Genomic DNA, 16,968 nt, shown 5'->3' on the forward strand with positions numbered 1-16,968 from the left:
TCTAAAATTACAGTATTATACACAAACGTAGTCAATATTTTCAACAGTTTTTTTAAGTAGTTGGTTTTGTTTATTGGTTAAAAAGAAAAAATGACTGCATGCAAGTTCATTTTCCACAACTTAACAATGAAACTAAACAGAATGCATTACTAATATACACCCTTCCAAACTTTGAGAGATGGCTTTGTAATATTATTTTCATACTTTCCAATTAACTTGTTTGTAGCATCAATAAATTTTTGCTGTTGATAAAGATATGTATAATCTCTACCTTAAGCTCAGAAATATAGTAAAAAATGATTAACTTATACAAAATAACGATGGTTCATACTGCAGATATTATCTTCTAGCAAAAATTATCATCTCCTAAATCTCATTTATAAAACATAGAGTTTTGAAATACCATAGTTACAATTTTTGAAATGCCTTAAACAACGTTAGAAGTTACAGAATTAATTATTGGTAAGGTTTTCTGATATGTTTTAAGAGAAAAAAGAAAAATGTAATGGACAAAATATATTTTCCATTGCGAATGTCTTGCTACAAGTGATTAAGAATACTAATGAATCTGCAGATTCAGCACTTGCTATCAAACACCCAAAAACGACATAGAAAGCTTGAAAAACTGCAGCAGTAACATGTAAAATCGTTATATACAATCTCCATGCATTTGGATAACTGAATGATTAGCTTTCTTCAATTATAAGAGGTATTAGTATTTATTTTTATAAATAGGAAACTGTTTTCAATATTATATATGTAATACAAGCAAATTGTAGAAAATATGAAACATGCAAGAACTTAGAAAGAAAAATGATCCATTGTACCACCAAACATTACATCCATCATTAAATGTTGACACATTTCCTTCCAGTCTTTCAATATGTATAGTTTTGTTTATATATATATGTTGCCATGTGCCATTTATACAATTTGTATAAAGGCAGATATTGCAAACACATACAAATCATCACTGCGTGGTAACAGTGTCTTTGTCCCAAATTACATTTTACATCTTCTATAAAATTTAGGCCAAAGTTATTAAACATAGTTGCTTTAACAAAACATATATATTTTTTGTTCATTTTCATAGACTATATAATTATGTACATTTCTAATGAACTATATGCTTATACCTATTGATCATACGATATATAGAAATGTATATGGCTCTACAACTATATGCACCTCTAAACATTTTCTAATTACTTACCTTTAGTGTTGTTCTTGAAAAGTACCCTAAAAAGAATACAACTAATTTCTCTTTAACTGAGAGAAGTGCTCTCAAAATTGCTAATATTTTCCCTTATCAGTCTGCTGAAATGTTGGCAGCTTAACATATTCTGGATTTAGTAATTCATCATATTTCCTTGAATGGACTTTATCTCTCAACAAGATAATATGCATTTGGAAAACACTGATTATGTTTAATAAAAAGTGAATGGATGTCAAAGAATATTCTGCTCTGCCTAATGAGGCTTTAGAGATTATGTCTAATTATAACTAATACAAAACTAAAAATCCTTTATGTATTGAACAGCAATTAGCTTTCCTCTCAGAGCAAAAATGTATTGATCTTAAAAACAAAGATATCTTGGACATAAATAAGACAGGTGAGGGTTTGATAACACGAGCTAAAAGATTAAAAAATGAGAATTTTTAAGTAAACTTATTATTTCCTTCTAATATGCTTTGTCACTAAACAACTGATCCACTATATATGGAGTGTGTAAAATAACGCTGTGGTTCTAAAATTCTGAGAATCTGTTTGGTGACAATTTAGTGTAAGTTAAACTTTTTTTTTTGTTTAAAAAATAGAAAGAAAAATAGAAAAATCCTCGAATATATTACCATAAAAAAGTTAAACCTCAGAAAGATATATTTTGGCATTATAGAATTACCAATAAACAGACAAGTAGATCTGGATATAACTTGTTCCTTAAAAAGTCATGGACAACAATGAAAAAAACAGGTCATACAATAATGCAAAAGAACATTGTCAGAAACCTCTAGCTTTCTTTATGTTCTGCCTGGTTGAGGCTGTGTGACCTTAGAAAATTCCCTTAATCTTTGAGCTCTCAAAATAAACCTCTTACAGAATGAGTAATGTCTTTTCTATTTCTATAACTATAAAATTAGAGGGTAAGATAGGATTGAAAAGTCTGCCTATGCACAACAGAAAATATTAATTGAAAAGAAATCTTTCTGTGTTATAATGGGCCAAAAGGAAGAAAAGGTTCAATCAAGAAAATATCAAGTTCAGTCAGCTGAGCATTTTAATCTTTTGAAACATTTTCATTCATACAATCTCATTTTAACTTCACCATAATCCTATGAAACAGAAGTAAAATTATTATTGTCTCTGTTTTGCAGATAAAGAAATTAAGGGTAAAGGGGGCATCATTTTGTTGTTTGATCTCACAAAACTATTTCATGGATTAGCAAGAATCAAGGTCTTCTCACTCCTCAACTAGGACTTTTCAATACAGTTGAGGAAACTCAAGTGAAAATAAGCATATGCAACTGAATCCAAGTAAGAAACAAAGGCAAAACATTAAAGGGAAAATATAGGCAACGAGGTCTCTGTGGTGGGTTTTTTGTTTTGATCAACGAGGTTGTACATTTAACCCTCAAGCTCAAAGGGAGCTGTGGTGATATTTTCAGTAGTATGTAAAATTAATTTAAAAATTCAATTTCTGCAAAAAGCAGAAATTTTACTTACCTAATATTAAGGAAATCCTCCCCCTTCCCCCAAATTACCAAACTTGTGAAAATGGATCATGTAGCATGGCATAATCAAATGACAAGGTCTTTCCAAAAAACTAAGGCACATTTGTCCTCTTTGGGTCTGATTTCTAAACATCTTTTTCCTATTCAAACTCATTTTTAAAAACCTGTTTACCTTTCTGAAAATTAATGCTTTTCTATATTTCCCATGAACATGCAGATACTTTTATACCTGTACAAACTAAAATTATTGACAGAATTAATAAACAGCAAAAAGTTTACTTTAAAAATTTGAAAAGATCTATTACATCAAAGTTCCTTGTTACTGTAACAGCAAATTGAGGCCTTGTGAGTGTTTACCACAAAGGTATATGTATAGCTATACAAATTAACTAACAAAAGGCAATGTTCCAGAGTGTAGTGAAATTTAATTCATTCAGTTTATGGTACTACTTTTTGGTTCAAAGACTATACTTTTTAAAAAGTGGATACCTGCGGTCCATCTCTGGCTTCATAGAAGTCACCCACTCTTATTTTTGCACTGAAGCTGAAATTGTCCCTTGAGATATCCATTATTCCATTTCTGCTGAGATACTGAAAAAATCACATATTTTTCCACTTCAGGTTTTAATAATTACAACCCAGCCTTGATGTATAGCTAGCTATCTTCAGGACACTAATGTTTTGCATATTCTATCAAGGGGCTATGGGTTTTACAGAAGATCGATTTAAGCTAAGTACATTAGTCCCGTACAGAGAATATTTTGCATCAAGGAACTTTATCTGAGAAAGGAGTGCACTTTTTTTCATAAGCATGCGTAATAGGCACCAAATGTATGTTATTTGGTGAAAGGTATGTACCTTTATTACTTCAGGGTACTGCCTAAGTTTCTTTCCACATGGAGCATAATATGCTACTTCTCCTTGAAGGCGCCCTCCAAAGTTTCTTATTCTTGTCTCTCTCTGCCAGCTACACATAACAGAAATGAGGGTTATAACATACTCAATTTAAGAAAACTTCTAAAAAATAAAAATAAAAAAACATGTTAAGAAAACATGCTCTTTAGAAAACATAAAAAATTCTAAGGAAACAAATATAAACCCCGATTATAAGACTCAGATACATTTACTAGTAAAATTATTTCAAGTTTTAGCTAAGTCATTCAACTAACAATTAATCAAAGACTCAAGTTACAAATACTAAATTCCATTAATTTTTTTTAGAAATCATAACTGGTAATACTTTGGGTATTGAGACATATTCAATAACATGTCAACGTGTACTGATTTTTTTACATGTGAAAAGCTTAAAGTGAGAAGAGTAAAGTAAACCTAGTTTTCTGCTTTGGAGGATCATGTACTTCCAGTATGGAAATTCTTAGTTCGAATGAAACCATTTCAGCCAAACTCTGGTCAAGTCCCTCGGTTTGACCCACAGCGGCTTTCCCTGTTCTTTAATTCTATCTTCAGGAAAACTTGAGACTCTTAACTGTGTCCTTGCATTTTGCCAAATGACTTGCTCTTGCTACTTTTTCAGTCACATTCCCACCTGGCTGCATCCTGTCCCAGCTCTGCCATAAACACAGCAGTTAGCCTTAATTTCAGTTTTCTGATATATTAACTTCTTTGCCCTTTCTCCTAGCTCATCTGCTCTAATAAATGCAATGCACTATAGTCACTTCTTTATTTATAGTAGAAAATGAGAAATCAAACATGCATAAATACTATGTGGGGGAGAAACAAAAAGGGAAATCTTGTTTAGCATACCCATATTCCAAAGGAATACGCAGCTCACGTTCATCTGTTACTCTTCTTCTTTTGGATGTGCCTTCAAGAGAATTCAACCAGTTAACATCAAAGACTAGTTTACGCAGATGACAAGTTTTTGATAGGTTTGAAACTTTTCTTTTAATAAAATATCTTAACGACTTGGATTAGTGTTTTTCTGCAACTTGTACATTATTTTTAGATGGCTTTCAACAAAACACATTGTATAAAGTAGAGGATTTCTTTTTTCTTTGGTCTACATGACAGAAAAAACTGATCTTTCTAATGAGAGTACAATGGAAGGTAAAAATATATAGCTTTCCTCTCACTTTTTGTTATTAAAAAATATCTAAAGAAGTAGGAGAATAGTAGAGGTTTCAGAAAACTATGTACAGTTGTTTTCTTTGAAAATTAGTTTTAAGATACTAAAAAATTTCAACAGCTGGCTGACACATTTAAAAATAATATAACATCTATGTTTATATGGTCAAAAACACTACTAGGTCTTTTAATTACTAACCTAAAGTACAAAGGAATCAGATTATGATTATACGTAAAATTTTTTATAGACAACAATTAAATTTCACAAATGCATATACATGCATTTTAAATTAGTAAACTATCATACTGGCTTGTGGTAAATGAAAGCAAAACCAGAAATTTCCAAGAAAAGAACGCAACAAGTAAACAACAAAGTATTTCACTATTCACCTCTATATTTTCTTAGCTACTGAAATAAGAATAGAGAATAGTTTTGGAATGTTAATGTAAAAACTTGTAAGGAAGACCTCTAGAAGTTTCTAAAAGGTCAAATAAAAAAAAAGATGTAGTACATTAATGGAATAATAACGCCACTCACTGATGTAAATGACACTGGCTTATGTGTGGGGCAGATACACAATTGTATCTTAAGTAACCAAGTGAGCTCATTTTTATAAAGTACAGAAAAAGTACAGTGTCCATCAAATACTAAATTCTAGAAGCATAAACTAAACATGGAAGCAGGAATGTATTTGAAATCAAGAGTTGTCATCATGCAGGTTCTAAAAATGGAAGCACAGAGAATAAAAACGGTAATGGGTCACACCCTTCGAAAATACATGCTGACCTTTCGTCGCCAACCTAAAATCTATGCGTAACACTTGATTCCAATGAGATCATCCTCAGAACACTGAATAAATGAGTTCGTGCTATGGTTTGCCTTCTACTTTACAATAATAAAAATAAAGTGTAGGTACCAGAGTGTGGACTTGAAGTAAGTGTGGAAGAAGGTGTGCCAAGAAAAGCAGGTGACTGGGATTCAGAACATAAAGCAGCAGAAGCAGAGCCTGGGGCTTTTGCTATGTGGAGGTTACGAGGTGTTGAGTGAGCTGTGAGACTGATGGAAGGGCTTTTGACAGAGGAGGTTGTTTTATTCAGTTTCATTGAAGTTTTCTCTCCTTCAGTATCACTATCTGATTCATCTTGGTCTTTATCATCATCATCATCATCTTCTGATCCTTCTGTATCTGATTCTGAATTACTATCTGATTCTGGGAAGTAAAAGAAGCATTTGTATATTATAACTAGATAATCACCAACAGTTTGCAATTTGTATCTAGATGGAATAGTTCAGGAATCAGCATCTGTGAATGGGAACTCATATGAGCAACTTTCCTGAAGAGTGACTGTAAAAATTACTGTTACAAGCTATTTGAGTACAATGTATGCAGGCTATAAATCCTCAAAACTTCATTAATAGTATCCATTTTACTCAAAACTTGAATCATAAAACAGGTCTTCTCATATGACACTACTCACATGATGAGTTCTGCTTAGCAGCTTCAAATCACTTTTAATATAATGGAGAAACTAAAGTACAGAGGGAATATAATTGACTATTGAAAAGAATAGATCCCAAAAGCGTACGAAGTACACTAGGCTCAGTAGGAGGAAGAGAAGAATGCAACTACCATCATCCTTTCACCTGGACTTTGAGATAAAAGAAACTTCTGGAGGATATTCTTGGCTTTGTTGGCTTTAGCTATTCTATGCAGATTTAAGGCTTCACAAAAGATCAGAATTACAGAAATAATTGTAAGAGATAATTTAATGACTTAATAATTAAAGTTTGTTCTAGCAATGTAGTCCTATAAATGTATTCAGTCTCTCAGATATGTACAGTCTATTCCTGAATGAAACTTGTTCAACACAGGACTGATATTTATACTGTGTCTTAACGGTTCCCAGAACGACAGCTTTTGTGGAATTGTGTTTCATGTAGTATTACCGGCCTACATTACAGTTCATTATAAAAGTTGTCTTTGAAAGTTTGCTAATATTGACATTTGTTATCTATCATGCAAAGTTGAATACCAGGAAAAAATATTATCAGGAAAAGTTGTTCTTACCTTGACCGAGGAGGTTGTTTTTACCTTATACACACTTTATTTAAATTGTATGACTGACTATATTTTCCTATTCTTATTGGCAGCTAGAAAATTTACAATTGGATTTGTGGCTGACCAGTAACAAACCCAAAAACTTTTACAATATGTATTTCATCTTTGTATTTACAATTTAAGCTATCTTAAATTTTATGTTTTCAATCCTCTGTTGAACAAGAAGGAGGCTTAAAGGGAGGAAAACAAAAAGAAGTGAATAAAAGAAAACAACCAAATCTAGAAAGGGGTATCAAAATAAAAGTAGGGGGTACTCTATATGTTATTAAGTAAATTCTGTGTTACTAATAGACTTTCACAGAGATTTAGGTTTTTAGTACTTTCTGAATGACTGTGGCTACAATTTTACTTTTGTTCAAAATATCTAGTGACACATTTTAACAAGTAGCAGAAAAGAAAAAAAGAACAAATGAGTGATCCTAAATTAAATGAAAATTAAGCAAATCCGTGAATTTATTTCTTAATTCATGAGTCATTTATATTCACTTTAAAGTTATTATTATTTAATGTTAAATGAATAACGAAGCTGAGAATTTCACTTTGGATTTCCAATTTCAGTTACTCCTGTATTTTACCAGCTCACTACAGAAACGCACATAGCTGTACGAAACAGTGAATGACCATGATTTTTTTAAGTCTGTGAATTAAGAACCTCTTTCAAATGTTTTGGCTCACATAGCAGTCAGAGAAACACCTCAAATTTTAAAACAGACAATAACCTGATTGGCTGTCGTCAGATTCGTCATCTTCATCATCCTCCTCATCTTCTTCCTCATCATCTTCCTCTTCATCCTCATTTGAATCTTCAGAATCTTTACTGCTGGGAATGTCAGAATCTGTTCCTCTAAACTGTTCCACTAATGATTTTGCAGGATGAGTGTGATGCTGGGCTTTCACTGTGTTCACATTATTGCTGGCTGCTTTTTCCTTCCCTTGACTATGCAATATGGGAGAGGCTGAGGGCATTCCAGTTGTCTGATTGCCAGGGGTCCTTCTTCCACTTGTACTCAGGTTTACAGGTGAGGAAAAAGGGGTGCTACTCGCAGTAGCAATGTTTTCATTAATCTTACTCTGCATCTTAGTTTTGGTAGTAAGCGCGAGAGGGGCTTCTTGAATGACACTTTGAATAACTCCATTTGGTTGGTGATTACCTAAAAGTGCATTTGTCAAGAATGGATTAGGGTGGTTGTTTTCTAATGTTTGTTTTGGATGTGCTGGTGAACTAGAGGTTCCTTTTGGATTTGACAAAGCTGCAATAACCTTCTTCAGGCTCTTAGATGACTCCTGTTTCTTTAACTGTGCTGGGAATGTCTGTTTATATTGTTCCTGTTGAAAAGTAAGTTAAAAAACAAAACAATATACCATGAGAACAAAGATTACTTTTAATTGCCTTCAGTATCTGATAACAGTATCTTAAATAATGATTTTAAATAATGATATACAGGTGCAATAAAGGCAGTGGAAGTGATAACTAGCTGGTGGCTGAAACCTTGGCTAAACATAATATATTTAAAATACAATTAGGCTTTCCCCCTTAAGATGTGTTTCCTGACTGTCCCCACTCTCTTTACTGTTGCTCCTATTTCCTCAATAGTCCAAGCCTGAAACTCTGAAATCATCTTTTTTTCTTTTTTCCGAGTCAGCCATATGACTGTCTTTTGGATTCTTTCATTAAAATATTGCTCAAATTGGTATTGCTTATCATCATTTCTTCCTAGCCAACTCTCACCGGGTGCTATACACCAATGCCAATTTCATCTTAACATAAGTTTAATTTTATTACATAAGTTTAATTTTGTTACATTAGCTCCTTGGTCAAAGGCTTCAGTGCCTCCTTTATCATTGCAAACTTTATAAAAAAGCCTAAGTACTTACTTAAATTACTTTCCAAGTTGGCACTTACATACCTTTTTAGGCTAACTGGACTGTTTGTCATGCCCTGTTTATTTCATACTTTCAACACTTTCATATTTTGCTGTAACTATTTTCTCTACATGAAATGTTCTTCTCCTACAAATTTTACGCGGATGAAATCCTGTTCATTCTTCAAAATCTAACCCAAGAAGTTTGTTCCAGCCAGAAGCATTCACCTTGGTTTAAAACACTTCTGCTCTTGAATTATGTGTTGCTGGTAAATGGCTTAACCTCTCTGAGCCTTAGTTTCTTTATCTCTCAGAGTTTCGTAAAGATATATAAGATTGCGTGTGGAGAAAGCCTAGCTTAGCTACATTTATTAAGCAAGTGTTTAATAAGTGATTTTCTAATAGACAGTCATACACAATTCTTTAAATAAGAAACACTTAAGAAACTCTTAAAATATTAAGAAACCTTTCATAATACAAATACTTCTTGATATGACTGTAAATTCATTTATCTGAGAGTGGAATATATACTAATAACAATTAAAATAGCCCCCAAAATGTAATTTTTAACGTGCTCCATTTACTCATGGAGAGTCAATAATGTGATGCTACTACAACACCTCCTGGTGATTGAACAATGAATTACAACTCATCACATGCATGATATTATGACACCATTGGTCGTTCCATTGAGATCAGTGATTCTCACATCTGGCTGCACAACAGATCACCTGGGAAGCTTTTTACATATGCAATACCTTAGTCTCAACTCAAGAGATCCTTATTTAATTGTTCTAAGGTGATATTTCTTTTTTAAAATTTCCCATATGACTTTATTGAATACTTAGGGTTGAGAATTACTCATTTGGAGTCTCAAAAAAGCCCAGTTTGTTCCAGTTATTTTTTCTTAACCCTATTCTTAAAGTCTTCACAGTAAAATAAGAGTCAGTGGATTAGAACACTGTGACTTTGTTGAGAAAGAAAGACAGCATATTGTAGTGGTTAAGAAGAACTCTTAGTACCACGCTATGTAGGTTTGAATTCTAGCTCCATCACTGACTACCGGTGTGATCCTGGGAGTTATTTAAGCTCTGTGTATCTCAACATGATCATCTGTTAGTGGTCAACATAACATTAGTAACACAAATGTGTCAATGCACACTCAGCACTTAAAACAATGCCTGGCAAATAATAAGTGCTCTACCAGTGTTATCTAAGGTTTACAAGGCCTACTGATAATTTTGTAACCTAAAGACAGGCAATGTGTTCAAACACAGTATTTTTTCTCTACTCTGGGCTGGTTCTAGAATAAAAAAGCAATGATTATTTAATTGCTAAAATTCTACTGGACATGTGGATGTAGACTACACAGTAACATAAAATCAGTAGCAAGAAAATAAAGATTAAAAAAAATTCTCTGATGAGTGGTTCTGGTTTTGTGTAAATAAAAGATACTCAAAATATTTTGTATTTCATATAATTCACAAAGAATAGCAACGGAAAATGAATCTTTCTAAAGGATTTTTACACTTAAAATTGCTAAATTTAAAGAGGTAAATAACTTAAGAATTCATTTCTTTATAAAAGAATATATTGATATTAGAAAAAAAGGACATTGATTTTAAACAAAAGTAACTGTCAAGTATGTCTTATTCAAACATATTTCTCCCCTTACTGCTAACTCATTAAACCAGCAGGGAAATGACATGATTGTGTTGCCAAAACTATGTTAAGGAGATGCATATGGAAATATAAAATCAGAGAAATTTAGTTTTCTGATGTGCATATTTGACAAAGAAATTATAAAAATAAGAATACAATTTAATTTAAAACTACATATTGTTGGATTACATCAAAGCTCTTTTTCTAATAATAAAATCCTTCCAGAAATAATTTTAACTCACCCGTTTGGATCGCAATTCACTGGTCAAAGGACTAGATTCTTCAGAGGTATTTTTATTCCCTGCTTTAAGTACGTCAGGAGAAGGAACTATGAGTTTCATGTAAGTTTCCTTTTTGGCTTGGTTTACCAAAGATAAAGGTTTCACATTGGACACCAATCCCGTAGACTGTATTACACTTGTATGTTTGTTCACAGATTCCTCCTTTGCCTGAGAGCTTTGGAAAATAAATGGAAGCTGCTGTGACAAAACCTGAGGCTGCTTCTGCTGGGATTGGAATGATGAGTGAGTCTGGGATTCAGACACAAGAGGTAATGGCTGGTGTATTCTTTTTTCCTGGGCTTTTTCAGTTGTTTTCTGTCCATCTGCTTTTGGGTCTGAAATACCATGTAATAGCACCTGCAAATAAAAGTTAAAAGTCAACTACTTACCATTTATTAAAACAAAGGACATCCAGCAGTAAAATTTGGGGGAAAAGAGGACTTTAAAAAGTCCCTTGTGAGACTTACAGATCTATCATTAATCATTAGATAATGATAGATCTGTAAGGCTCACAAGACATATACTAAACGTCTCTATAAAAATGATTCTCTATCTCCTCTTTTTCCTCCTTTTGCAAAAGAACTAAAGGCAATAATTAAATTTAAACTTTATAAACTTCGAGAGTCACGATGAATCAGTTAATCCCTAAATATGAATCATGTGTGGATACTGCCAAGGGAACTGTTTATACCTGGTTGTTACTTTTATGTTGTGCTTCACTCTCGGAATCAGAATCATCATCTTCACTTTCTTCAATACTTTGATCTTCTTCTTCATCTTCTTCTAGGTCATCTGAATCACTGCTACTAATGCCTTCACTGGAGGTGTCTGATGACGTGCCCGAATCACTATCACTGTTGCTAGAACTTTCCACAGCTTTCTTCCTTGGTTTCTGGACAAAGACAAGATTGTCAGCAAGACTTTAATTTTAGAAAAAAATCAAGTTTCAGTACGAAGTATGCTCTCTTCATTTTCAAATGATTATTTTCAATCTCAAAATGTCATTTCAGGAAAAAGGAAATAGTCACATGCTGTAAAGTTATTATTCAACAAACTGATCAAATTAACTTATCTGACAGGAACTCTCTGATAAAATGTCCAAGCTCTGTCATGTACAGAGTATTGGAAACATCAGTATTACAAAACATCAATATAACAAAACACAAAGACTAATTTACAAAATAATAATTCCAATTATGATATGGATCACATATATTGAATTTCTATATTTAGCTTTAGTCTTCTTTCTTGATGCAGATAGCGAGTCAGCAGCCAAATATTCACATATAACATGCCAAACACACCTTTCTAGGGGAGGGACTACAGTGCTGTCAAAGACAAAGTCCTTGCCTTCAAGAAACTTACATGGTGGTGGTGGTGGTGGTACAGTAGACAGATGATTAACATAAAAGCAAATAATTCCATACAGTAGTAAGTACTATAGAAAAGATAAGATGGGTAGCAACAGATTTATAAGCTGCTTTCATTAGGGTCATCTTTAAAAAAAAAACTCTGTAGTTTTTTTTTTTAAAGATGGCATGAGAAACGGGGCCCACCCCAAGAGTGGGTGTAGAGGTGCAGGTTCCAAAGGTTTATGGTGTGAGATATTCATTTGCAGAACTTGCCGCAAGCAGCAGACCCCTGGGTCCTGATCCAAACTGGGCACAGGGATCTGCGTCAACAAGCACTTCACGTGAGTCTGAGGCAGGTGGTTTTGCAGAGTATACGCTGACAGTGTGCAGAGTTTGTGCTTTATAAGGTAACTACTTTAGACCCCATGAAAGAAAAAATAGATGTGAGTAGACTAATCCAAATATGAGAAAAAAAAGAGAAAAATGAGTTTCAGTTTCACCAATTTCATCTCCTTAGTCCCTATTTGTGTGTGTATGTGTGTGTGTGTGTGTGTTTGTGTGTGTGTAGGTAGGTAGGTAGTTCTTTTATATTCAGACATAATTAGGTAGTATGTCTATTTTCTGTCATTTAAACATTTTAAAAATGAGTCTTCTTAGGTTCATCAAAAAATGATCAAAGAGCTTATTAATCTACTCCCCTCCCCCATCCAATCTGGGAAAGCCTTTCAGAACCCTCTCCTTGAACTTTCATTTCACTGGATACTTATTTCTTCCAATAACAAAGCAAACACGTATTCAAGGCTATTATGTACCAGGCATAGCTGCTCCAGTCTCTAGGGATACAAGCATGTGACAAAAGACGGCAGCTCTGCCTAGTGGGAACAGAGTGAAGAGAATCAGCAAACAATATAAATAAGTGTTTGTAGTGATAAAGACCACGACTAAAACAGGATAACTGGATAAACAGTGTGTGTTGGCGGTGGGGTGAGGTAAAGATTTATTTAGATGTTTTATCAGGTAAGACCTTTCTGAGCTGGGACCTTAATGGAGGACAAGAGCCAGTCACCTAAAGATAGAGGAGAAGAGAGTTTCAAGACACGGGAAACAGCAAAGGAAACAAGTTGGATGTGTTCAAAGAATGGAGAAGTCAGCTAGACCAGCTACGGCCCAAGGAACATGGGAGAAAGCCGTAGGAAATGAGGCTGCAGGGATCAGGAGGGCCAGAGCCTACAGGGCTTGGGAGGCCGGGCGAAGGATTTTAGCCTGAGTGAGACAGGGAAGCCATGGAGGGAGTGCGACCACGTGATATTTTAAAACCATAAAGAAAAAAAATTTATGTTTTAGAAAGACTATTTTGGCTGCTGTGGTAACAATAATTTGTATGGCAGCAGGAATAGAACGTATTCAACCTTGAATTGTTTTATTTTATTTTTCCTCAACAGGCTGTATGTTTGTGTATTTCAGTTTGTGACCTTGTTTAATTTAAATTATCTGTATTTATTCTAAATATACATGCAGACTAAATGAGGGAATTGGACTTAATCAGGGATTTCCAATGAGCAGTATGCAGATATGTAATTGTGCCTCTCAGAAGGGATTATCAACATTAGCTGAAGAACATTTCTTCAAACTACACATGAAAAGGGCTGATGAAGCAATTTTTAAAAAGCTTTTAAAACGGAAAATACTGACTATGAAAGTATAGGATTTTCCTTTTTAGTACCAATGCCCTTCATCTCTGTTTTACTTAAACAACCAACGACCACAAATTCATGCCAGACCGTGTATGAGGCAAAGGTGGTCTTCTTCTGCGTCCCACATTCTAGTATCCCTCACTTTGACAGCCAATCTCTCTCTAGTGCTGTTTCTATGAGATGTATAAACACTACCACGCTACCTCAGAATCTCTCTTTATATCATTAAAGAGATGCCTCTGTCAGTTTTTACTATCCACTACCAAAAGTCGTTTTTCTTTTAATAGCACTAATTCTGCTTCAGAATGTAAGTGTAGATTCCTTATTAGACCTGAGGACAAGAAAAGTCTCACTCGATGCGCCTTGTACAATTTGGAGGTACTGGAGCATTTAGACTTTACTGTGTTATTGCAGCACTACTTCCAACATGGAGGATGGTGTAAAGCTTAAAAACATGGACATTTAACTTTTAGAAATATAGAAATATGTCCGATGATATTATGTCTGGGATTTGTTTCAAAACACTAAGGGAGTAAGGAATGTGTCTGGCAGCAGCGCAGACAGGCCCTCAGAGCTCACACTGATGGGAATGCCTTTGAAACAAATCCGAAGGAACAAGAGCAAAGAGAACTTGAAGAGCAGCAGTGGAGAGTGTGACCCTGAAACCTGTGTCCCTGGAGGGAAATGACCAAGAATCTCTCAGCATATTTGCGGAGCGCTCAGTGGGGCGGCTTGAGGAAGAAAGGGAATGTTGATCCTGGGGCCTCAGTACGGTCCTGTTGAATCTTGGTGATGGTACAGTGAGGCTTGTTGGCTTTACCAGGTGAGCTTCCTCAGACCCTCCTGTGTCTTGCCATATTTTGGAAAACACCAATCTTCTGTTGAGAAGAGAACAGCAACCTCTAGAGGAAATATTTCTATGAAATACACTGGGCAATAGAGGAAAAAAATCTTTACTTATTCCATTGATCCTGGAAAACATATGGAGCTTTGATGCTGTCCTGAAGAAGGACAAGGAAAAATTGATGACATCAGAACATGTTTTCTGTTCATGTCTTTTCATCTTAACTAATCACTTCATCATGCACAGTGGCCGAAACTTCTGCAGTTTGAGGTGTGACCGACAGCAAAAGTAGCACAAATTTCCTTTTCCTTTTTTATGGATAAAAGATTCATTTTACTGTAGCTCTTAGCAACCTCAGAATATGATGGCTTTTCGTTTCTTATTGAGTCAAGAACTTTCACCTTTTCACTTAAAGGAAGTACTTTACAGCTTCTCTTTGGCATATCCAAATTATCGGCATCACCACTCTTGCGCTTTGGGACCATTATCAAGTAAAACAAGGGTAAGTTGAACACAAGCACTGCGATATCCTAACGGTCGATCTGATAACCAAGAGGGCTACTAAGTGATTAACAGGCAGGTGGCATGTACAGTGTGGAGACGCTGGACACAGGAACGATTCACGTCCTGGGAAGGATGAAGTGGGACAGGGCAAGATTTCACCACGCTACTCAGAAGGCACACGATTTAAAACTAATGAATTGTTTATTTCTGGAATTTTCCATTTAATATTTTCAAATGGCAGTTGACTACAAGCAACTAAAACTGCAGAAAGCAAAACCATGAGTGGATAAGGGGGAATTACTGTAGTAAGTTGCTCACTGGGATGCCAGTGAAATTCACTGGGTGGTGTGCCTGACTGAGTCACGACTGCAGAAAAGCAGCCAATTGGCAAGGAAGCCACCAATGGCAGCCACAGCATAAGCGCAAGAAGAGACCGGAAACAGGAACAGAAACCCCTTCCTCTTCTAGTGTTTCTCCAGGATCCTGTATTGGCAAGGTCTAACATTGTGCCAAGTGGCAAAAAAGAAAAGGCTGAATTTAGAACTGAGAGGCATTAAATTAATAACCTGTACCATAGGGGATATAACAAAATAAAACTGGCCATGAAGTGATAACCGTTGAACATGAATAACGGGTACACAGGATTGTTATGCTATTCTGCCTACTTCATATATTTGAAATTTTCCATTAATGTTGTTTTGTTTTTCTTTTCCTAAAGCACGGACTCTGGAGTCAATCTGCCTGACTTCAAATCCTGGCCACTTACTGGCCAGCTATTTTGGGCTCTGTTTCCCCATTTGTAATAATAGTACTAATCTTAGTATGGGTGGGGGTAGGATTAAAATAGATATTATGTGCAAAGTAATCAGCACAGAGTGGTATGTAGTTAAGTACTGAGATCTTAGCTATTATTACTATTTGTGTTATTTACTGGTGCCGACAGTTTTACTTTTACAAGATCCATAATATTAATACCACATAATAATAATAAACATCTGCAAATATAGGAGTGGGTAATTCACAAAAAAATTATTCCATAGATTCAGGTAGTTTGCCCTTTAGAATGCTTATATGTAGATCTGTTATAAGTTTGTCCTTGAAAGAACAATTTACCTTATCCTTGATTTTGTCAGCTCTAGCATCCAAAGGCTGGTTTTTGTTTTGTTCCTGATTACATTTTCGATTTCCTCCACCTGAGCTTATACTTTTAGTTTGTCCCACGGAACTTGAAGCAGTAGTGGATAGTACTGATGTGTTGATACCAGATACAGATGATGTACTATTTCCATTTATTGACCCATTTACACCTTGAAAACAAAAATAAACATTTTCATACAATAGAATATTATTGAGCAATATAAAAGAATGAAGTACTGATACGTGCTACAATGTGAATCATCTCGAAAATATTATGCTAAGTGAAACACACCAGACACAAAAGGGACCATATTGTATGATTCCATCTGAGATACTGTAGTCACCATAGGTAAATCCACAGAGATAGAGCACTACCGAGTGGTTGCCAGGGGCTGGGGGAGGTAAGAATGGGGAGAAACTAGTTAACAAGTATGGGGTTTCCTTTTGGGGTGAGGAAAATGTTTTGAAATTAGATAAAGGTACTGGTTGCACACAACTGTGAATGCATGAAATGCTACTGAATTATTCACCTTAAAATGGTTAATTTTATATTTATGTGAATTTTATTTCAACTTTTAAAAATGTTTAGAAAGATAATTAAAGTCAAGTACTCTCCCTTCAGAGCATACTCCCCAAAAGAGTAATTCAAGTGAAAAAAAGATAATAATAAGCCATCTAAAATGCTATTAGAATTTGT

At 34.6% G+C, this 16,968-nt stretch overlaps 1 protein-coding gene across 30 annotated transcripts in view; it reads right to left on the reverse strand.

The window, feature by feature from the left end:
• Window positions 1-16,968, reverse strand: part of BAZ2B (bromodomain adjacent to zinc finger domain 2B) — a 240,557-nt gene that overhangs the window by 78,833 nt on the left and 144,756 nt on the right. For 15 of the 30 annotated variants that reach the window (XM_019727243.2, XM_074336944.1, XM_019727241.2 and 12 more), the window contains 8 exons: window positions 16,248-16,441; window positions 11,432-11,632; window positions 10,702-11,097; window positions 7,655-8,261; window positions 5,733-6,026; window positions 4,495-4,555; window positions 3,589-3,697; window positions 3,220-3,321 (listed from right to left, as the gene is read on the reverse strand). In XM_019727243.2, the coding sequence (XP_019582802.2) occupies window positions 3,220-3,321; window positions 3,589-3,697; window positions 4,495-4,555; window positions 5,733-6,026; window positions 7,655-8,261; window positions 10,702-11,097; window positions 11,432-11,632; window positions 16,248-16,441 (1,964 nt within the window). The remainder of the gene's footprint in view (window positions 1-3,219; window positions 3,322-3,588; window positions 3,698-4,494; window positions 4,556-5,732; window positions 6,027-7,654; window positions 8,262-10,701; window positions 11,098-11,431; window positions 11,633-16,247; window positions 16,442-16,968) is intronic. The other 15 variants (XM_074336971.1, XM_074336965.1, XM_074336939.1 and 12 more) reach the window with 3 other exon arrangements.

The sequence above is a fragment of the Rhinolophus sinicus genome, linkage group LG01, assembly GCF_036562045.2.
Source record: "Rhinolophus sinicus isolate RSC01 linkage group LG01, ASM3656204v1, whole genome shotgun sequence".
Classification (NCBI taxonomy): Eukaryota; Metazoa; Chordata; class Mammalia; order Chiroptera; family Rhinolophidae; genus Rhinolophus; species Rhinolophus sinicus.